Genomic DNA, 23,671 nt, shown 5'->3' on the forward strand with positions numbered 1-23,671 from the left:
ACCGTGGCATCTGGCAGCGATTTCTCTAAAGCCAGCTTATCAACAGCGACAATGCAGGAATTAATAGAGCCAGGCTGGCAGGATGCAGGAACATCACCCATTTAGTGTCATATTGTGCGACTTTTAATTACTGGGGGAATATGGAGTCATGTAATGATTACAAGAACAAATACTTAAAGCGTGTGGAAATTAACCGAGCCTTGGCAGTAATTAAGCTTGAAGATGAATCAGTCGTTAGCAAATAACACCCTTTGCAGGCTAACCACTATGTGGGGGAGAGGGACAACCGGGGACGCTGCGGACCCCAGTGCCAGGCACGGGGCAGGTCGGGGGCAGCCCGGCCCCAGCAAAGGGCTGCTCCGAGCCCCAGAGCTGTCAGGTTACGGTGCCGGCTTGGGTGAGCCGCTTCACAGCCCCTCCTTCCCTCCCAAGCGCTTTCCAGCGGGGGACCAACACTTCCACTGCAAACTAATATTTCCCTTGCCCAGTAAACAGCTCTCCAGGAGGCTTCCATAAGTACTTCTCATTTCCTTCCCCTCTGATGATTTACGAGGGTTGCTTTCAATTAACAGTGGTATTGATTTTTCTGCAGCTGACTGGCAGGCTGCTCGCCCTCGTTAGGGAACCCATCGCTTACCTTCCCAGCACGGGCAGGGTGCGGGCAGGGTGCGGGCAGGGGGGAGCCGGGGAGGGCTGGAGAAGGGATCCAGCAGCGCCTGGGGGCACAGCAAGCCAGTTCACGGGTGCAGCCTGTGTCCCCTTACCCCAGCGTGACATCCCACAAAACCCCTGGGCAGCTCTTCTAAGGAGGACGTTGGACATTTGGGTCTTCCAGGAGTTTTATCTAAAGCATTGCAAGAGGCTGGGGGCTGCGCAGACAGGCACCTCTAGAGTATTCAATCAGACAGCACCTATGGAGCAAGAAAGATCTTGGAGTGACTTTCAGCAGCATAAAGCTGCCTGCCCTGGCAGCTGAGAGGCTTTCCAAGGCAGGTCATTAATTACGCCCTGTATATTTAAATTCCTCCTTGTATTTTCCAAGTGGGAAAGCCACCCCTGCCCTCTGCCAGAGCGGCAACCCTCATGGGGGCTGCGAGTGATGAATTATGGGGCTAATCCATAAAGCCCACCAAAGCCTTCACCTCTTCATTTGGGCTTGGCAAACCCAAGCCCTCCCGATTTCATCGGAGGTCCAGCGTTAAGCAGGAGAGCGCTTTGTAAAAACAAGAATTAATCCACTTTTGCGCAGGTGGAATTGCAAAGCCTATGCTCATGGCTTCGCTGAGCAGGGAAGGAGATGAAGGCGGCCGCCGTGCTAACCAGAGACGCTTTAAAGAATAAAATCCCTTTGAAATTAGCACCCTTTAATTGTATTATCTTTCGCTGACAGCTTCAATCGGTCACTGGTGATCAAAGAGAGAGAGGCAGGGAGGGAAGGTGGAAACAAACCCTTGGTGGAGTCCGGGGCTCCTAATACTGCACAGCACCAGGGCGTCTCCGCAGCACCGGCGCCGAGCTGGGTTCAGGAGACAGCACTCGGTCCCAGTGCGGTTGGTGGTGCCCGTTCCCCCTCGGCACAAGGAGTCCCCGGGGCTGCAGCCGGTTACCCCCAAGGGACAGGGACCTCAGCACGCCTCTCCCCAGCTCCGTGAGGGCTCAGCCCAGGCTTTGCACCAGGCGCTGTTCGATGCCCCCCAGGATGCTCCCGGCCGCTCTGGAGAGCATCCATCAGAGCAGCGGGGTCAGCCTAGAGCCGGGCTCTGCTCGGAGCAGGGCAGCAGATGGGGTGCATTGGCTCTGCACCCTTCCAGCTGCCTTGTGCACCCCGCAAAAGAGGACAGGGACTAGGACAAGCGGATGAGGGAGCATGCCTGGCAGCAGAGACAGAGCCGCTCAAACCCACGAGACCCAGCACAGCTGTAACACTTCCAACACGTCTCCTCTGACCACAGACCTCAGCCAAAGCCGGGGCTGCAGGGAAGGAGGGGAGCACTTGGGAAACGCTTCACGAGTGTTTGCAAATGCTGACGGTGCATCGTTACAGACCATCACAGCAAAAATCCATCCACAAGAAACACCCCCCACGATGGTTGCTTCATCTGGAGATGCTCTGCCCCATGGCCAAGTCCCGACCTTCAGAGGCAGGGTGAGAACAAGGAGATGACACAGACCAGTCTTGATGCAGGATCAAGCAAAGGGACTTGAATGCATTTAAGGGGTAATTTAAAAGGAGCAAAAGGTGATAAACTAGTTGTCCCTGACTTTCTATTCCTGAAAATTAAGACATCTGTAATCTTAACCACTCAAGCCCATCTCAGCACATACGCAAAACCCGAGGCTGTTTGATGTGCTGCGTCCATCAGCTCCCATCCTCTCTGGTCTCTCCAAGCGACGGCCCTGGAGTCACCAGCCACACGGCAGATCTGAACCGCGAGATCCCCATCTGCAGCGACTGCTGCCAGTTCACATTAAATGCTTTTAAGTTTATCTCTTGGCTGCTGGTGTACAGAAATTACCATCACCTGAAATTACTGGTTCTTTTAACATGAGATTGGCCAAGAAAATCATCAAATGTGAGCAAGCGCCTTCCAGTCGCTGGCTGTAATAGTCCTGTCCGTTCCTCTCCGGGATTACTGTTGTCCTCCTTGCACACCTCGTAACAACAAAATCCCCAGCACCTGCCATTACTGAGGTAAATTATATTTTTCGGTGGCTGAAATTATGTTACTTAAAAGGCAAGACCATGCACTCTGAGGCTGCTGTGCAGCTTTAATTCATGCGTGCATGCAGTACAGCACAGCACAGCCTTTAATTACAGGCTCACTTACTCTATTTTCCATTATAGGCACAAAAGAGACTTGTAAGGAAAGCGAGGGGGAGAAATAGAAATAAAGATGGAACCAGGGAGGCACAGGAACCCCCACTGGCCGTTGAGCACGGCCGCAGCGGGAGGCAGAGGGGGGAATGCCAGGCGGGAGCCACCGGGATGCACCGCGGCTCCTGCACCGGCTCCGGTGGCACGGCACAGGGCAGAGGAGCCCGTTGCATGTCACGTCCCTGCCGCCCGCCGCTCACGTGTCACCTCTGACTCCACCTCAGCAAAATCTACGCTGGCATTTTTTTTTGCATTGCAAAGTTTGTCCCAAGCACCACCCCCTCGGTTTTTTCATCTCTGCCCCTCCACGTTCAAGTCACTTTAGTTACCATTCTTGCAGGCCTTGGCATGACAGCCAAATTAGTATTAATAAATGTTTAAAGGCTCTCAAAGCAAAGAAAAATGTCTCTTTATCAAATCAGCATGTCACAACGGGAAGGTCCGATGGCATCTCTCAAGCTGCTGGCCAGGACGGATGCATCACGGGGAGCCAGGACGCCGGCTCTGCGCAGCGAGCGTTTCGGGGGCCGACAGTTTCCTCCTCTTTCATTTTAAGCCTTGCTCGACTCCAAGACTGAACATACCACCCTTGGATGTCAAACAACGATCCCTTCCACAGCTACCCAAGGAATATGGGCACAAAGAAAGCGGCCTGAGCGCGCTCCGGGATTTAATGGCAGAGGGAGCACAGCCCACACAGCAGGTACTGCTCCAGCCACCGGTGAGTCCCACCGCCAGCTCCACCACAGCACGGTGGTGAACAGACGCCCTCCCACACGGCAGCACCAGCAGCTGGGACAGGTGCTACAGGGAACGCCAAAATTCACAGTAATTTCAGAAATCCCAAAAGAAAAGGTTTCCAGAAACGGCAAACAGTAAGCCTGCAAAAGATCCGCCCAAGCCCCACGCCCGGGTGGGCTCCACCGTCCCCAGGCAGCAGCTCAGCCCGACACCACAGAGCACATCGGGGTTTTTTGCTCCTGCAAACCCCCCGAGCCCGGCGCCGCTCCACGGGGTCTGCACGGGGCATCGGCGCGGCCGACTGACCTGTCCAGAGGGAATCGCGCTTCATCCCCTTTGTGGAAGTCAGTGCTATTCTCCAGCCTGGCCAGGATGTCCATCCTCTTCATCAGCATCTCCAGCATGTCGCTCATTCGCCGCAGCACCCCTCGGGACTCCAGCGCACCCATCACTGCAGGCACACAAAGAGCAAGCGAGACACGGTCAGGGGCTGGGCACTGCCGTGTCGGACCGAGAAAATCCCCCTCCCCACGGCTTCAGCCCCAAAGCTGCCCGCGGTCCTGCGCTCCCCAGCCCCGCTGATGGGCTCGGTGGTTTATGGACCATCTTGGTGCCCCGCTGCCCCTGGACATCCCCTCCCTGGCTTTGCCAACAGACCCACAGCCCCGTACACATCGTCCTGCCTGAGCATGGGCTAATCCCTGCCTGTGCCCAAATCCATCTGGCCCGCTGCAGCTCCCGATAGCCAGCGGCTACAGCACTCCTGGATCCAGCCTCCTCACCTGCCTCTCCAGGCATAAACTCCTGACTTGTCCACCCAATCCAGTCTGTCCTGAGCGCTTACGGGAAACCAACTTTATTCTCAAACACTAACCAAACAGCCTTTCATTTTGCACTTCTGTTTTCACTCTCCAAGACCCACCTAGCCCAGCACCCTGCCTTTGACCCTGCTAAGCAGCCCGCAGGGGATGCTTAAGGAAAAGCATGGGAAATGGAGCAAATAGGTGGTCCTCCCCCGATACATCCTCCCAGCGGCACCGGATTTTCCTGTTGCAGAGAATTTCTTCTCTATCCAAATCTGCTATAGGGTGGGCACCCCATCACTGGAAATAGCTCAGTCTCAAACACTGCCGGTACGCTGCATCTCAGCAACCCCCCCAGCAGGGAAAGCCCCCGATTCCCAGCCCCGTTTAACGCTCCACTTCCTACGGGCTTGCACAGCACCGACTCGCCGCTGTGCTGAAAGCGCCGGGGGAGACACGAGCTCCTGGCTCCCAGTTTGCTCTGCTGCCTAGCGACAGGCAGCCCCGAGCCCAAAGCCAGGGAACAGAAAAAGCTCCTGTTTCATCTCAGCGCGGCTCATTTCACATTGGTAATAACTTAATCAGTGCATAATCCCCTGAACTTCTCCTGTTTAGCTTATCTCCGCCATTCCACTCATATGTGCCTTTCAAGAGGCAGCACACATTTAATTTAGGGAGCAGCAGGAGCCGGGCGGGCGGCGCTGGGAAGGCGAGCGGCTGCTGGACACCCCGGGTGGCGATCGGGACTTACGGACATCTCACGCATCTCTGAACAGATGCAAAACCAGGTCTTGAAAAGCCAGCGGGTGGCTGTGCTGGTGCATCCCCGCATCCCCCACCCTGGCACAGCACCCTGCACCCAGCTCAGCCCCAGCGGTGGGATGGAGTGGGGCATCCCAATGGCACCCTGTGCCGGCGACAGCCTCAGTACAGGCTTCTCCTCACCGCAGGAGCTGACTCAAGCTGCAGAGGCCTGAATGCCAGGTCTAGATGGTTTTGGCATTCAGGTGAGAGCAGTGCGTATGGCCGTGGTGGGAACCGGCTCACTGTGACAGCTCCCACTGCTGCAGAGATGCAGCCTCGGCTCCCTCCCCACTCCCCCAGTAAATCACCCACTAACTCCAGCTCCAGATGCTGCGGCGCTGGCGCCATGGCTGCCGGGGGTCGGTTCTGCAGCTCTGATGGAGGAGGGCTGCATCGGCACCGCAGCGGAACCAGGGGCTTCCCCATTCGAACACCCCCCTGCCAGGCTCTCACCCCAGCGGGCACTGTGAAAGCATCGCATCGCTGCGGCTGCTGTCGCTGTCGGACCCGCGGCACGTGAACACGGGCTTGCAAGCCAACCGTTAACCCCTCCGAGAAGCTGACAGCGGGCCAGCCAGACCTCACCAAAGGCTCTCTTCCACGCTTGGCTGCGATTATCAGCAACACATTATTTTTCCTGATGCTATTTAAGTAAATGGAAGAAAAATTGAGAGCAGAAGCAATTCCTCAAATAAAAAAAAAAACAAAACAAAACCAAAAACCATTCACGGAGATTGAAACCGGGCTCTTCCCCAAACGCTGCCTGCACTCCCATGGCAAGAAGTCGGTGACTTCTGTTTGAATCGGTGGGTGCCCGTGGTCCTGTGCAGCTCCAGCCTTCCCTGGATGGGTCTGGAAACGCAGGAGCCACCTTTGCCCGTCCCACCAGGAACCCCTCCCAGTCCCCTGGGTGGGACACAGGTCACAGCCTGTCCCATTAAACGGCAGAAGTGCTAACGAACTTGCAATTAAAAGATGCTCTGGGGGGAAAAAGTGGAACTTGGATCCTGGAGCTCAGTCTGTACAGGGGCCTCCCCAAACACAGCTGAGCAAACTGGGCAAAGACACAGCCAAGAAAAACAGAAAAGCTCTGAGATGGACTTAAGTCAGAAAATCCACATTAGTTCTTTCCCCACGGGACTGAGCCGGCTCCGGTGACATCCCCACCGCGGCTGGGCTGTGCTCCCGGCTCACAGCCCCCAGCACCCACCACCTGCCTGCCCCAGGCAGCTTCCAGGACGGACCACCCCCACACGGGGATTTCTGCTCAGGATCTGCTCCTGCTCCGACATCCCGGCACTGCCAGCAGGTCAGAGCTTAGACCTTGAACTCAATTTTTGAGCGAGACTGAGATGGTGCATCCTTGCACGCTCCTGTGCCAGCAGGTGAGGCTGGAGGTCAGGAAAAGGACCCGCTACAGCCCCTACAGCTGGCCAGAAGGGCTTCAACACAACCACCACGTTGCCATGGCCGGAGGGGTATCCCCAGCCCAAGAATTTGGATCCCAGCTTGGTTTTGGGGGGGGGGCGTGTCAGGCCATGCTGTTTCACTGGGAAGATGCAAGGATCATGTCTGGAAGGCAATGGAGATGAGCGAGAGTCGCTGCTGCCCTTGCCACTCAGGGCTGGGCTGTTGCCCCAATTTGTAGCCAGGCTGCATTCATTTAATTACGAAGGCCTGTGTAGTGGTGCAGCTCATTTGAAATTTAAATGGCTGCTCACCAAGCCCGGGCAGAGAAACAGCTTCTGGCCTGATTAAAAAACTCAGACACACGGATGGAGCTCGTCCCCACAGAAGAGACTTGGGAAAAGCCCTTTCCTGAGGGGTTTGGGATGGGTCCCGGGAGCCTTGCCGGCCCCACTAACGGAACCTAATCCTGCCCTGGGCAGGGTGACAAGGGAAACTGAGGCACGGAGTGACACAGAGCCCATGTTTCCAGCAGGCAGCAGTGAGCTGACGTCCGTGCTGGGCACCCAGGGGTGCTCAGCGCCGCGTCCCCACTGCCCGGGGGGATCGCCCTCCTTGAGCTGGAGCAGGAGACGGAGATTTCCTGCTGCTCGGGCCACAGCCGCAGCCCAGGCAATCCAGCCGAGGGTGTCTGCTCCGAGTCCTCACCGCAGAAGCACAGCCGACAAGACGGCTCTGCTCCCAGATCGCTAAGGAGGGATGAGGATATTCCCACTGGGGAATGAAACCGTTTCCCCCTGGATCCCAGGGAAGCCCGCAGCAAATGGAGCCGCAAGCCCTGGCCCCAAAGCCGAGCCCCCAGCGCCAGCCCGGCTCTCCGACTGGCTTCACTGGGATTTCCCCTCCTGCCGCTGCCACCATCCAATTTCCCAGCTGGTTTTCAGCGATTCCAGGACGCTTTTCAACAGCAAAGCTCTGGGCTTTGCTGTCAACAGTGAGCAGAGATATTCCTTCTCCAATAAAGAAATAAAAACCCACTCCAAATCCCAAGTGAAAATAGTAATAAAAACAAAATCTCAGCCTTCACTGGGTTATCTTTTTGGGCCCCCTGCCAGAAAGCAGAGCTGGCGCGGGGCACATCTCCCCCAGCCCTCCGCTGCCTCTTGGAGATGAAGTCGAAGCCCTTCCTCATCAACACCTCTCTTTTTCTGTTCTTGGTCTTTGTTGTTGTTGTTCCAGAAGCTTATGGAGGATAACAAGAACGATTTGACATTTTTGGCAATGATTATTACATCTCTTGGAAAGCGTGTCTCATTAAAACCAAAAGAAAGGAGAAAAAGTGCTGAAGCGACTCTTTTAAAAATGCAAGAGCCGGGATTAATTTGTTAACCCGAGGTGGGGACCCAGGCACCCACCGCACGGCTGCTCGGCTGCCTGGCAGCGCGGGCCGGCGACGGGGACTCGGGGCACCCCCAGTTCTCCCCTTAAGCCAGTGATGAAGATCCCCAAGAGACTTGCAAACAGCATTGCAGGCAGACGGGATAAACCGAAACCCAACTCCATAGCATGAAACCCCAGTAAAATAGTCCCGCAAGCCACTTTTTTTTTTAAAAAAAAGCAAGCTGCTCATTATAAAGGAGAAATATTCTAATTACCCTTGATAATCAGCAATGATGGGAAAGAAAACACAAGTAAAACTGCTCAACAGATTAATTGGAGTTTGCTAAAGTATGACAGGTTTTTGACAGTTTTCCTGAGTGGCAGCCACTCTTTAAAGGCAATCACCGAACCTGACAGAGGTTTTCATAGCAGCACTAGGAAATAATGATTGCAATCAATCATATCTTACTGGATTTCATGAGACATGCTGGTAAACACAGCAGAGGGAGGAGAATTATTTATGGTGCTTCAGAAGAGCATACAGCTAAGTAATTGGATGAAATCAGGGAAAAAAAAGAAAGCATCCCCTAAGGGTGATGTCTAGTGAAAAAAAGAAACAGTTTCTCTGCAAAACCATTGGAACAGCCAACAGCCAATATGCTCAAATTTGGATGGGTCAAACCCTGGGGAATTCACTAATGATACACTTGCCTCCGCTTCTTGGAGTGAACACATCCCCGGGCAGGCGTCCTGCCGTACCGTTACCTGCCACCGAAACCCCCAGGGACGGGAGCCAGGACGGCCGCGCGGGTGCGTTCTGCTGCGTGTGCAGACTGCCCTGGCTGCGAGGGCGACGGTCAAGGCCGGACGCCTCGGGGCCACGGCGCAGGAGGGGGGAGCAGCTGAGAAAGCAGCATTTCACGGAGCATCGCCAGCACTGCCACGGCACGGGGGACTCCCTGCCGCGCAGCCCGGCGCGGGGCTGGGCCCAGTGGAGACGCGTGGAGTGGCGCTGGCCAAGCCCGGGTTGTGCCACGGGGGAAGGAGCAGATGGGAAGGAGTCTCCTTGCTCAGGCATCGCGTTTTGGGATCCCGAGCATCCTCTCCATGCCGCCCCATCATTGCTCACGCTGGGAGCCATCTCCACCCTGCCCTTCACAAGCACGGAGGGAATGCACGGCATGTCACCCCATCACACGGGTTTGCGTGTGGCTCTGGGATGCTCGGGCTGAGGTTTTCAAAAGGAGCTGAAACCCTTTGGGAGAAAAAATTTGCATTTTGGGGGCACATTCCCTTTGGCCACTTGGACTGATTCAAACCTCCTTACCCTGCGTAGCTGCTGGACCCAGATGACAGCTCCCCGTCCCTGAGGCGCTTGGCCCCATCCTGCTCGGGGGATCTCACGCTGCTCAGCATCAGCTTCATGCCAAGACGATGGGGAAAGAGAAACACGTAGGGGGAAACGGTGTTTGAGCTGCACGCTGGCGCCCAGTGCAATGCATCCCTTGTGTTTCCCTCCTAGTGGGTGCAGGACCCCGGTGCCACCCCACGGGTGCAGAGGTGGCATCCCACCTCCCGTGCTTACAGGGAGCTTTTCCACCCCAAAACCACTCCAGTTTCAAGGGCAGCAAAAGCCTCCCTCACCCAGCGGCCACAAGAGCCGAGCCCCAACCGTGGCGGGGGAGACGAGGCACAGCCTCGACCCACATCACAGACAGTGCGAGCGGCGCTGAAACATCCCCCTGACGTTTAAAACCAACCCCACGATATATCTTTGCTGTTCCTAACATGGCTGATTTGTTGTTGATCCCCCCCTTCTCAGGCATAAGTCATATCCCTGCCTGGCTGTCTCGCAACAGCTGAAAGCTCCAGTACAAGAAGGGAATTTGCTCAGAGAATGCAAGATATTACTTATGTCCATTGAAAATACCAGCTGAATTAATTTCAATCTAAAGCATCATTTGCTTTGCTTTGTTTTTCTCCTTTAAAGGACAACTCCAGGCTACTTAAACCCCTCAAAAGGACAATGTACTCTTGAAGGATTTCTTGGAGAAGAAGCCAGAGGACCCCCCCGCGGTGCAGCCGGACCCAGAGCTCACCGCCCGGCTCTCTGGGTGGCTGGTACCCCGGGGCTGTCCTGGGGACCCCATCCTCCTGGGAGGGCACCCACCCCAGCACCTCCCCGGTTCCCGGGGAGCAAAGCACCAGCCCTTCGCTTCTCTCCTCCTCCCATGCTCCTCTATTTACTTTCACTGTTGATTTTGATTCAAGCAGATTAAAAGACCAAAGAGCCAACTAGCCAAGGGCTCCGGCTAACGCTGACACATAATCCATTACAATCACAGCCCAGAGACCCAGCACTAACTGGCAACAAGAAAGCCCAAGGCCAGGCTCAGGCTGGCAGCGATAGCCGCCTCCCGTCTCCATCCCTTCGGCACCCACCCTGGGGGGAAGCTGCTCCAGGGACGGACGAGGTCCCGCTGGGCAGCTGCACCCCTCGAGGGCGCCCACTCACCAGCATGGGCACCCAGCCAGTTGCTGCCTCCAGCAAACCCACCCACATTCGCCATTAAACTGCTGTGGATTTACTACTTTAAGTTACGCAGAGAAAATATGGACCTGCTTCGCCAGTGCCCCAATGCAAAAAGCACAAGAGCCGCCCAGGGAGCTCCAGGCCAGCAGCAGCGATTTGCACCCAGAGGTGCTCACGAAGCAGCTTGGGGGCTGCCTGTGAAGCGGACGCTTCGGTACAGCTCCAGCTGCACCATCGATCTGCTGCTGAGCCGCTGGAAACGGCCGGCAACAAAGTGGTTCCCTGGTAATCAGCCAAATTAAGCAGCCTTAAGTCACCAGCTAGTAAAGTAGATTATGTCCTGCCTGCCTGCTATCATCTACCCCCTGGATTTATCCACCCCCCTCGTCCACTGCTGTGCAATCAGCGGCACATGTGCAGCCGCAGGGATGTTTTCACTCCCTCTCACCGCACTCATAGGCAGGCAGAGCCCGTCAGGCCCCGCTACACCCCGCGTCGCCGGCTCCGGCACCGCGGGGCTGGCAGCCACGTGTCACGACCGAGCCAGGCAGGAGCTGCCCCAGGGCTCTGCCGTGCGATAGCAGCGACTGCCACCCTGCCGTGGGCTCCAGAGACCCCCCAGCTTTCCTACAGCCCCCCACACGTCGGCAGCACCTGGGGGGCAAGACACCGCAGCGGGGGGACCGATGTGCTGCAGAAATTCCCTGGCTGAAAGCAAGGGCCGGCTGTGCTGCGGCATGCATGCTGCCCGAAGCAGCACCAGCAGATGGAAAGCAACCCCATTCGGCCCTGTAAATTGCTCCCACAAGCGCCATGCCACCCCTACGGCCAGGCACCGCTCTGCCCACCCTGCTCCCGGACAGCCACGGCAAAGCCACATCCCTGGGCTCCGCTCTCCCGCGCTGCCAAGGGCTTCACGAGCGATGAGCCGTACCTCCGCTTCCCTTCTGCAGCCCCGCGCCCCAGCACGCTGCAGGTCCTCCCCCGGGAAGGCGACGCCGCACTCGGTTTCACGGAGGTGGTTGGTTAGAGAGGGGCCACAGAGGTCCCGAGCAAACTTCAGCCTCCACCCAAGGTCCCACCAGTCCTCGTCCAGCCTGCTGCTGCACGGAGCACGGAGCGGGGTGCCAGCCCAGCGTCCCGTACCAACCCCCGGGTCTGGGGTCTCGCTCCGTCCCTCGGGGCAGCCCTCTGGCCGCGGACCCCGAGCTGAGCCTGCAGGAGGGGCTCCGGCAGCTTCTCCACCCCAACCAGCTCCCCCTGCCCAAAAGGAAAGGCCCGCAAGAGCCGACTGCAGCTCCGTCTCCACCCTGACACACGTTCGCTCCCTATTTCCAGATAAATAAGAAAAGGCAGGAAGCCGAGCAGTACAGACGGACACTTACACTCACAGACAGGAGCGTTTCATTGCCGCAAGGGAGAGCGCAGGGCTCTTCCCCCAACTTTGCTTACTCCTGACCCCCCCAAACACACAGCAGAGACCTGATGTTCCCTGTGGGACATGGGGAGGGTCCCACAAGTCCTGGCACAAGCCATCGCTCTCCAGGCAAAACGAGCTCGGTCGTCTCCTCCTCTCCCCAGCAGCCCCAGGAGATGGCTGGGGGACGTGGGAAGCAAAGACTAATATGCACAACCCCATCACAAGCTGCAGTTCAGCTTTTATTTTTTTTACTTTTTTTTTTTTTTTTTAATTAACCCCATCTTTTTCCCCCCTTCTCCTCCCCCTTCCACTTTTTTTTAAAAAGTACCAGCAGCAGGGTATTTTTAGTTGCTCCTCTGTTGCCAGCCAGCACTATTTTAAATTGCATTTTAAGCTGTTCTGCAGTGCTCCAAACACCTCACGCTGCAGGCAAGGCTTTCAAACTACAAGATTAACATCGATTTTAAATTGCTTCCTAAACACAAGGGCTCCAGCGCAGGGCTCGCTCAAGGGCAGTTGCCAGGAGCAAAGCCCAGAGGACGCCGGGGCTCCCAGGCACGGCTCCAGCCCACGCCGGGCTGGGTGCTGTCGCTCCGGGAGCAAAGCTGGACCCCGGTTTTGCAGCCGGGCCCCCCAGCTCCAGGCAATGAGCAGCGCAGACCCGTCCCACGGTGGAGGGGCAGCCCCAGAGCGGCTCCGGGGACCTCCCTCCATCACCAACCCTCGTTTCAGTTCTTGGTCTTTACAAGAGAGACATTGCTCCAAGGGCATCGGCATTTAACTCAACTAGCTGTTCTCCTAACAGCCCCCCTTGCTGACCTGAGGAAAATTGTATTATCAGGAGCCAGCGCCCCAAGGGTTGCAGGAAATCAGCCCCAGCGCCTCGGGCAGAGGAAGGATTCCACCCGGCATTTGCACAGCCGGAGGAAGGCTTCGGGAGGCTCGGCACCGCCATCGCTCCTCTGGCTCCGCACGACCAGCGCTCGAGCCCGCAGCCTTATTTACAGATGCCCCGAAACGTTATGTTTCAGAAACAGCAGAACTCACTAATTTAACATCTCCAAAATGATTACCATTTTTCCTTCAGCCAAAAATACTGGCCAAACAGTGCCAGCCATCCTGCCACTCTGCTTCCAGGGGTGAAAAAATCATCCCTTTCCTCCAAACCCATCAGCCTCCGCCAAGCCCGGCGGCCAGATCCTTCCAGCAGCAGCCGAGCAGGGCAGCAGCCCAGAGCCGAGCCCACAGGAGCAGGGGGCATTGGCAGAGCCATGGGACGAGCCTCAGCTAATCTCTGCCCAAGCTGAACCGTGCCCTGGTCTCTCATTTAGGCCAGAGAAACAAATAAATCAGTGGGAAAACTCAGCTTTTAGAGAGGCTGCTATGTTTCCCACTGTGCTAGTTTTATTTTCTGAAGTACCTGCTGCCTCCCCGGCTCAGGATGAATTTTGATTTAGGAGTGAAAAGGGGTAATAAAAGCATAACGAGCCATTAACATTCCTCCTGGCCATGGTGGGGTGTTTGCTCATCACAGGTTGATGGAAATGCCATTTGACTTCCTTATGAGCTATAGAAAATCAATTAATTGATTTAATCATTCCCTGGGAGTCGCTGCGTACGGAGATAACAGAGCAGCGGGGCCAGCGGGACGCTGCGCCTCCCTCTGACACGGCAGCGGCAGGGAAGGGGCCAGCACGTGTCGCCGCACTGAGGTCTTCATCTCTGCTCCACCAGACTCGTGAATTCACGTTTCTATCTTCCAATAAGTTTGGTGGCATTTTTTTTGTCTTTTTAAGCCTGCAGGCATCCAATTCTGAGCAGCGATTGTATCAAATGGGCCCTTCTTCGGTAAGAGACGTGTCCCAAGGGTGGATTAAGCCTTAACCGCTACTATGGCAGCCCTTCCAATTCCGATTACCCCTCTTTGCCCTGCAAAGCACCACTCTGCATTTTACTCCCCCAGCACAACCCCGCAGAAGTGGGCTGCAACCCCTGGCATCACGGGCAGCCCCCACGGACCCCTTTATTCTCCTTATTTTAACAGCACTCGTTTCCCTGCCTGCAATAGCCATTTAATAAGAGCAGTAAAGTTTTACACTTCCACTTTAAACTCCTTTTCCAAACGTGGGTTGGGGATGGGAGCGCGGTGCACGTTCACCCACCCGACGGGGGATGCAGCGCGCCGGGACCGAAGCGGGATGGCCCATGGGCACGCCAGAAGAAGGACACGTGCTTTTTATCAACCACTTTCTCCACCCAAGCAAAGCACTGGTCTGCTCCAAAAAAACGCAGATTAAAGACATCCCCATGGGCAACACGGTGCGACCAGCAGCAGCCTCTCCCCACGGCCGGGCAGAGCCAGTGGCACTTGCAGCCCGGGGTGCAGGGGGGCTCCCAGGAGACAGAGGAGCTGACACCCGCAGCCACTCCCAGCAGCACCCATCCCCATCGCCAACAGCCACTCTTCAGCACACAGCACCACTTTAACCCATAACTAAAGAAGCCTCCCCATACTAAAAAGGAAGAGCAGAATAAGTTGTTATGGCTGCCGCGAGCAACATTATCCGCTTAAAAGAGCCCCTGGAGCAACCCAGCATCTGGCAGGAGCCGCAGGGAGCAGGGCCGGGGGCAGGCAGTGTTTGGGGCAGAAAGCCCTCGCCCTGCACTGGGCTCTGCCTTGCATCTCCATTAACCCCCTTCCCCCACCGACGCTTGGACAACCATGAAGAGAGAACGGTCCCGAGCGGAGGGAGCTGCAGAGCACAGCACCTCTGGGCAAGCTGCGGAGCCGGCCCCATCGCCCCAGCATTTTTCTGGGGGAGGAAGAAGCAAAAGCCCGTCTTCCCCAGCACAGCTCCTCGCCAAGGAGGTGCTCCCAGTACCGGCCAGCTTGGCTTGGCACCGACCAGGTGCCTTACAGCATCAGCTGGCCGCTCCGGCCCCAAGGCTGCCTGGAGCGGCTGCGGATCGGACAGACGGACGCAGCGAGGCTGCAACGAGCCCCAGGCACTGAAGAGCGGTACAGCTCGCTCTTCCCCACGGGCCACCCCTCCAGCGGCCCACGGGCTCCAGGAGACTCAAACCCAGCTCTGGATGCAGCAGCAGCAAAGCGAAGTGTTGGGGACGCGCAGGATCTGCACGTCCCAGCTGGTGCCAGGGAGGCGACAGGCACCCGCTCGCCCACGCCCTCCCCACGGGGGCCTGGGGAAACCCCCCGGCTCACGGCCCCACGGGCGCTGCGGGAAGAGCGGGATCAAGAGGGAAAACTCCCGCTGCCTTTCGAGAGGGTTTTGCATAAGCAAATTCTGGATTCAGATCGCGAGAACGGCCCCATCCCTCCGCCTGGACAAGCATCCCGGCCGCTGCCCGTGCCGCCCGGCGAGACACGCTCAAGCAGCGGATCCTGACAAGCTGCTTCCAAGCTGCTGCAGACCATCACCCAGAGCTGCTCAGCAGACAACATCAAAACATAACCCTCTCACGGGCTGCTCATGTTTATAACTCACTCAGGAAGAAACCGGGAATAATTAGTGCTGAGTTTGCACAGCTGATCCTGCCCAGCTCCCTCCTTTGCTCTGCCCGTGCCCCCCCATCACCATCACTTGGTTACACGAGACTTTGCAACTGGTTCTCCTGTCGCCTTCACCATGCATTGAAGGCAACAAGATGAATTTATAACTCGCGTGACTTTTTGCGAGCAAAGGGAACATGAGCATCCCTGGAACCGCACGTCGGTGCGTCACGTCTCAAGGAGGCAGCAGCCCAAGCTCTCGCTCCTGGGTGCTCTCTCCAGCAAGTTCAGGTAAGAAAAGCAGCTGTCAAAGCCATAAAGCAACTTTTGGGTATTTTGCCCAACCCCAGCTCCTGTCAGAAGAACCGTGTGCTCTGCCGAGGAGAAGTAACTGAGGAGCAGATTGGGATCTGTCACAAGTGGCAGCGACCCAAGTTTGCAAATGGGTCCAGAAATTACCTTTCCCAAGAGAGAGGGAACTGGGATGGGAGGATGAACACATCTGTGTTTTGCTTTAAAGCTCCTTCGGGCTGAGCAGCAGCTCACTGCAGCCAGGACCTCGCAGGCAGAGCCCAGCCACCCCCTCCTCTGCTGTCCTCCCTCGCGATCAGCCGTACACAGAGGGTACGTGGTGGGTCAGGATCGTGCACACAGACCTCCTCCTCCTCCTCCTTTCCCAGCATGGCCGACTGCGAGGGAGGACGACAGAGTTATTCAAGCTCACTCTGATAGTCAGCAAATCTGAGCTTGACCTCTCTGCGTCCTCGATGAGAACAAAGGGCTATGGTACCCAGCCCTGGCAGCCCAGCTGGGATGCTGCTGGAGCAGAAGAAAACCCAGCAGAGACGGGAGCGGGAGCAAAGGACCCCTCTGAGGACATCACGTAGGTTCTCACATGTCTATTTGGCCTCTTTGCTCCACTCCTCGGGGAGCCATTCAAGGGACTGAACTAACATGAGATCCCACCGCTTCACAGTATCATGACTCTGGAACAGTGAAGATGCCCTACAAAACCCCAAGCAACCTTCAACATTATCTCCTGTGGCACAATTCCTGCTCCTCTGCCCCCTTCCACCATCATCCCTGCTCTGGAGAGAAACAGAAGCCACAAACCAAAGTATTCAGCTGTGCTGCACAGCCCGAAACAATCTCCCTCTCTCTGCTCTTCTGTGTTCACTGATGGAAGAAATTGCTTTAAGCAGGTGAGACTCCAGGAACTGGAGCAAGCAACAGCCGCGGGAGAGGCAGAGCACTCCAGCAGCCGGGACGCAGGAGGAGTGCTGGGTTTGGGGAGAGCAGGGCAGGATTTCTGCCAGGTGATGTTAAACACCATTTCCAGTGCAACACGCCGTGGCTGTTTTCTGCTGGACCTCTCCCAAGAGTCCCGTACCCCGACACAGCAAACCAGAAGCCCAAGAAAGCAGCGCTGCTCAGCTTCACCCACAGCCTGCATCCAGGACAAGGTGCCCCAAGGCAGCAAGGGGTGCTTCCCCAGCAGGCTTCCTCCCGAACCTTTCCACATTTATTTTTCTCTCCCTGCAAAATGAAAGTGAATGACCAAATCTCAGAGGCGCTTGCAGCAGAAGCTGTTCTCTGGCCACCCGCACTTCTGCTGTGCCACAGCCCAAGGAAAGTCCCCGCAGGCGCTGGTGCACTGCCCACCTCCAGGCAGACGTGCAGGCCGAGGCAGTTACCATTGCCCAGCTGCAGAAAGTCTCAGCAGACTGGGAAACCCCCTGCCCCCGTCCATAAGCTGTTTAATATCCCATCAGGGTCCATATCCTGCAGCCCCAAGGAGATCAGACCCCAAAACACATCTCAGCAACCTAGGGCAAGGTGCAGCAGCCTTGCAGGGGATGTGCTTCAGCCCTGCTCACTTGCATTTTCCAGCTTGCGCTCTAAAATCAGCTCTCCCCCAGCACGTCCTTCCTTCACCCCTGTCCCCACTGATCCTGTTTCCCAAAGCGGCTGAGGAAACAACGCGGAGCCCGACTGCGGTCACCAACAGGAAACCAGCTGGAGATGCTGCTGGGAGCTCCGTTTGGGGTGGAAAAGGCAGGTGTTGAGCTCTCAAGCTGAGCACCAATACAGGCAGGAAACACTTGAAAACGGGTTGAAAAGACAGTTATGGGAACAGTAAACACACAACTCCAGTGCTCAGCAAACCACCGCTTCCCAAAAGCATCGAGATCCAAGGACCTCAGTCAGCACAGGAATGGCTGCTGCACGCAGACCCCAGGCACCGAGCTACCTATATCTATATGAACCACTCAAAGTACCAGCAAGGTCAGCTGAAATTAAATCAGTGCCCTCTTGCAAGAATCAGCAGCCGACAGCAAGGGCAGAGCTCAGCTCCGGCCATTTCGGGACATCAGGACCTGTCCTACACGTCCCCTGGGTCTGCAGCAAATTCCTCCAGCACCTCGTCCCCTGCCATACAGGAATCAACAGCAGAAGAAATCAGAAGTCTCTCCATTTTTTAAACTAGCTACAGCAGCTGCAGGCAATATTCCAGCCACATCTAATCATGTTTTAACACTTAATAACCTGTTTTCCTCCGCTAATCCCCTGCAGCAGCAAGCTCCACCAGCGGGATGTTCGCCACCGAACCCCGAGTGGGGCACGGCCACGGCAGAGGGACCGCTGCCGAACCCTCCCCAGCCGCACCGCAAGCGCCGCAATTAAAGATTTTGATGCGTTTTCAGGATCAGCCCCCTGCTCCAAGACAGCTCAAAAGAAAGACGCTTGGAAAAAAAAAAAACCAAAAAACATTTTAAATTCTAAAGAGGAGGAGAGAAGAGGGCACAGAAAGCTCCATCTCTCGAGTCTAGAGCCGTTCCCAAAGCGTCTCCCACATACAAAATTTATAGACCTGTCTGTTCTCTTTTTTTTATCTAGATCTTTGTTTGTAGAACAAATTCTCTTGGTGGCCATTTCAAAACAAAGGAACCTTTGTCTGTGTTTACTTGACAGCAGCAGATTAGGATAAAATAACTTGTATTTCAGAAGGTTTTTTTATTTATTATTGAAACACAAAGCCTCTGCTGCATGGAATCACCAAGCAGAGAATCCATCTGAGGAATGATTTCTGGCACACACCAAGAAACTTGGCTTTTGGAGAGAGCCTCCGAGAAGGGGATTCACATATAAAAATAAAATTAAAAATGGGATTAACTTTTGGGCTGTGACATTATCCATTTCTCCTTTTCATGCTCCTGCCTCACATCTGTCTTCATTTTGGTTTTGATCGGCCACTCACGCAGTTCAGAAGCCAAGAAAGCTCTGGGCAAGTCTGGGGCATTTTCACAAGCTTTCCCTTTGATTGCGATATCCGAAGTTCAGCGCTGGGCTGTTCACGACACTCAGAGAGAAACAGGAGCAGCCCCAGCCTAGCCTGGACCATGATCCTTTGGTTTTCCCACTTATCCACAATCCAACAGGATTTCTGCGATGCAAATGATTTTTAAGTGCTCGGGTGTTGGGCTTGGGCTTGACCCCCGGCTCTTTGCAGCCACCCCAGCCCTGCAGGCGTTTAAGCGCGTGGGCAGCTTCATGCGCGGAATGCCGCCGCCGAGCCCGGCGGGACGCACGGCACGAACGCCGCCGCCACCGCGCCCCGCGGGACGCACGGCACGAACGCCGCCGCCGCCGCGCCCGGCGGGACGCACGGCACGAACGCCGCCGCCGCCGCGCCCGGCGGGACGCGTGGAAACAGGGCCCGAGCAAACAGCCACAAAAGCCAGCATCGCCCCCAGGAAAGGCCTCAGGAGCGGACCCTCGCTCGGCACAAACACACCCGACTAAACACACTGGCTACGTTGGTAAAGCAGCCCACACCCCGCACGTATGGGGAGAGGATGCTGCCAGCTTGCAATGCAAAATGAATCAATTAATGAATAATGCTCAAAAGGGCCCATTAAACCCAATGCTTCGATGAGCCCACGCGGAGAGGAGAGCAGCGGCAGGGACCAGGCTCCCTCCCCGGGCAGGACCACCGGTGCACCCGGAGGGTGTCACGCTGGGAGCCCGGTCCTGGGAGATGTTGGAGCCCAGGCTTCCGCGCGTGGCAGACCTGAGGTCGGGCACCCAATAACTCCTCCAAAGCCAACGGCCCTGAACCTGTCCAGGTTTGTGCAAATGCTGGCCTGATTCCCACCATTACCCACATCAAGAGTTAATCAGCCCCGCAAAATTAACCTGCTCCTTTGAGCTCATCTTCAGACCAGCATTGTGCGCTTAACAGCAACGACAACAACCGGCAATGTTTCTTGGCTTTCCTTGGGACCCATAACGCACGTTAATTAAATGCCAGTTTGTTATTCAAACAGACCTATCGAGACTTCGCAGCACTAACAAGAAGCAGAGCCATTTCGGTTCCCATCCACCTGCGCCGACTCGGCCGCGCGCTCAGCGCTCCTGCACGCGAGCTCAGCATCGCCCCAGCCGGGGGGGACCTCTGGAGCCCCTTCCCCGGCCCCCTGCTCCGAGCAGAGACAGGAGCGAGGATGCTTCGTGTTTCAAAATGGTGTGCGAGCGGTGAACGAACCAAATCTTCCCCAACAAGAGACACAGCAACAGCCAAATTTGCAGCAATTCATCTGGAAGCAACACCTTGCTTAGCAAATCCATCCAATAAAGGTAAAAAGAAATGGTTTTACATTGAATTTCTGAGCTTCCTAACAAAGCAGGGCTTGCCTCAGCTGGTTACAGACCTAGGAGACCAAAAGCTTGAAAAATTAGAGGACCTAGGTGATAATTTTTTTTTTCTTGTTCTTTAAACGAGACCAGCCAGCCATTACCAGAAGTGACGCCCCAACCCGCGCAGCCTCGGAGCAAAGCAGCAGGCATCTCTCCGGGCTGGCACGGCAGGCGCCTGCAGCACACCCCCCGCAGAGCCACCGCCACCGGGAGCTCAGACGCAAGAAGGCGAAGCCATTTACACACCTGGATTTAACCACCTAAAGCAGAACGTGCGGAGGGCTCGGAGGTGTGGGAGCCTGAAGAAGGAAGCTTCTTTTGATCCAGCTCCAGGACTGCGCTGACAACGCGCCCGGTGAGCCAGAGACATGCCAGGATGGGAATCAGTGGACTCAAAGATCTGGGTTAAATTGATAACAAGAATAAGGATGGGAAAAGCTATTCCACTCCAAGGCATCCAGAAAGGGGACAGAGAAGCTGAATAACTGTCTTTTTGCCGTCATTTCACCACAACTTTAGAGTCCTCTGGGGCGGGACCAGGGGCTTCTGCAGGTTTCTGGAAGCCTTTGCTGCTGTTTGCAGCATGACCTGTGCCACCCCTCAGCTCGGGCTGGTCCCACGGTTAATCAGAGCCTCTTTGCCTTTCTTCTGCTTGTCTGCAAACTCCCCGGGGACGCGGGGGCCCTCCGGGGACAGAGGGCAGCTCTAACAAGTGACACCTTTTATTCTGAACTCGGGAATCTTTTCAGGACCCATCTCCTCAAAAGCCAAGTTTGGAGAAGGCAGTGGTCCGGGGGCTTCTGCCCAGCCTCCTCACGTGCCGCTTCTCATCTCGAGAAGGAAGAAATCCCCTGCAACCAGGCTTCACTCACCCGCCGTCCCGAGAGCTGCGCTTGGCATGGGGACAGGGACATTAACACAGCACCCCCCCTCCTCGCAGGGCGGGTGCCCTGGCCATGGTAAAACACGCAGAAAACACCCGAAGGCACTGATCCTGCAACCTGCTCCGGCTCAGGCTGAGGTCAGCCAGGCAAACACCAGTCCCTTGGAGAAGGGGCTTAATGGAGTTGGTGGTGGGAACAATTAGGGGAGCACAGGGGCAGAAATGCCAGCCGCCGTGCGCTCTGTCCGCGGGGAGAAAACAAAGCCAGCTGCCGCAGGCTGCACATTAATCTCTCTGCAAGTCAACTAAGCAGTTTACGAGCACCATCCGACTTCTGGAAACCACCACTTCAGTCCTCTCCTTCTGTAGGAAAGCAACCAGCACTTCTTCCGGCACCGCAAGGAAAAGATTTAATGCCCAAAAATCACATTCCAGGAGAGGCTGGGGAGCTCAAATCCCTCCACGTCTTTGGTATGGAGGAGGAGAAGACCACGGCGGCCTGACCAAGCCTATCTCACCCTGCTCAGCGGAGTTCAAGCTCTGTACAATTCAGTCACGCTGTTCCAGGCTGGGACCGCAGTGGAAAAGCCCGGGCGAAGCTCAGTTCAGTGCAGCAGCCTCCTCCCGGAGCAAGCGCAGGACATGACCCTCCTGCCATGGAAGCTGTCACCTGAGCTGACTGCACATCTCGCCAAAAAACGTGTTTTAAAAAAATGTAACAGAAACACACTTGCTAAAAATCAGAATATTTCTCTTCTACATTTCAGTATCTCCACGAAACCATAAAGGCCTTTTATTTTCCCATCCCTAAGAACAATTTCCACTCCCTGCAGACCAAATTGCCCAAAGCACTGAGCCCTCCAAGCACCCGAGCCAAGTCCTCAGCACGTCAGAGCGGGTGCAGCCCATGCAAGCCACACCACCGCCAGCAGCTGAAGTCTCATCCAGGCAGCCCCAGTCACCGGTGCTTTCCCATCCCTCTGCTGCAAGCCAGGGGCAGCATCCACACTCCGGCCCACACATGTCCCTGCTGTGCCTGTACACCGCTGCGTGTGAGCACAGCCAGGTTTTAGCCGCATGGCCGCAAAGTGCCTCGTGCCACGGCAAGAAGGGCCAACGGGACCCTGAGCCATCCTGACGTCCCTGAAACGGGTCAGGAGGGAGCCTTGGGAGCAGAGGCACCCGAGCACCATCCTCGCTGCATCCCTGGCGCTTGTCAGCTCGGCTGGACCATGGTGGGGGGGTCATCGAGCATCACACGGACGGGCACGGAGCCACGCTTACCTTCGGTCCGGATGGTGAAGGGCGAGTCCCCCAGGCGCTTGGCTGAGAACTGCCCTCCCAGCGACGTCATTAGGAAGCACAGGGTGAAAAATCCAATGCCCAGCACGAATATCCTGCAGGAGGGAGAGCAGAGCTGTAGCGAGGCGTGACGAGGAACGGGCTCACTCCTGGGACAGCCCCACCACCCTTCGCCCCCCCAGGGTAACCCCTCTGCACAGCCGCAGGAGCCGCTTGGTTTTGGGGTGCCCTGAAGAGCAGCCGGGACAACCCCTGCCTCCTTCCCAACTGCTCCATCCCCGTGGCTCCCCCCACCCAGCCCGGGCAGGGAGCACCTCTGCGGCCCCAGCCCCACCAGAGCACACCAGTGCCTCTCCCCAACCACGGCCAGACCCACGCAGGCTTCACGAAGAGCCCAAGAGGCTTCTGCCCGCACCCTGGCCCTGAGCAGGCGGGTTTTGCCTGAGAACACCCTCCGCAATCCCTGCAGCCTGCTCCGACGGGCAGGCCTCGAGCGGGAGCGGAGGACTTGCACCTTAGGTGGGAAAGCTGAGCCAGACCATGACTGCCCTTACGATGCTCTGCTACAGCCAGCCCAATAACCCAGACCGCAGGAACCGCAATAATAAACAATACCCATTTTCCTTCAGGAGAGTCCAAAGAAAAGAGAGGCCTTGTACCTTCCCTTCCTCCCAAAGGATCTAAAAAAAAAACCCCATTTTTTTTTTTTAAAAAGGTCTTTTGTTCCCCCTGTAACTAGGCCACCAGTATTTGCCATTGTGTCGGCATTGCCTGCGCGGCGCGGGCAGCCCTGTGCACAGCAGGACGAGGAGGGACCCACGCTGGCAGCTCACGCGGTGGCCTGGGACCATCCCATCGCCTCTTTGTTCGTCCGGGCTGGCAGGAAAGCGGCTCCCACGGGGATGCACCGGGCAGGATGCTGACCCGCACGTCGCTCCCAGCCGAGCTCGTGGTCACCTCCAGCTGCGAGAGCAGCAGGAGCTCTCAGCGCTGCTCCTATTCAGGCCAGTAACTTTTTGCGGGGTGAAAAGGCTGAAGGCAGGAGCTCTGTGCAAGCAGGACAGTTATTGTGCACCAGGGAGCAGAAAGCCAAGCCTTCCTGTGCCCCCAGCATGCAAGGAGAGCACGCTGTGCCGAGGGACAGACGCCCGGCCTTTTTCCACCGCACAGAGATGCTGCCATCACCTCCGAGCCTCCGTGGAGGTGCAGCATCCTCCAACAGACACGGGCAAAGAGCCGCTGCCGGGCACCGTGTACGACAGCTCCCGGAGCCACGGCCGTACCGGGGATCTCATCCAACCAAACCCAAGGAAA

General features: G+C 56.4%; 1 protein-coding gene across 2 annotated transcripts in view; it reads right to left on the reverse strand.

Annotated features, from left to right (window-relative positions):
• The window catches only part of MGAT5B (alpha-1,6-mannosylglycoprotein 6-beta-N-acetylglucosaminyltransferase B), a gene marked incomplete at its 5' end in the record, with an annotated part of 70,485 nt that overhangs the window by 41,564 nt on the left and 5,250 nt on the right, over positions 1-23,671 (reverse strand). For both annotated transcript variants that reach the window (XM_082326651.1, XM_082326650.1), the window contains 2 exons: positions 3,923-4,067; positions 22,340-22,452. In XM_082326651.1, coding sequence (XP_082182777.1) covers positions 3,923-4,067; positions 22,340-22,452 — 258 coding nt within the window. The remainder of the gene's footprint in view (positions 1-3,922; positions 4,068-22,339; positions 22,453-23,671) is intronic.

Source organism: Platalea leucorodia (assembly GCF_965183815.1).
Source record: "Platalea leucorodia genome assembly, chromosome: 14".
Classification (NCBI taxonomy): domain Eukaryota; kingdom Metazoa; phylum Chordata; class Aves; order Pelecaniformes; family Threskiornithidae; genus Platalea; species Platalea leucorodia.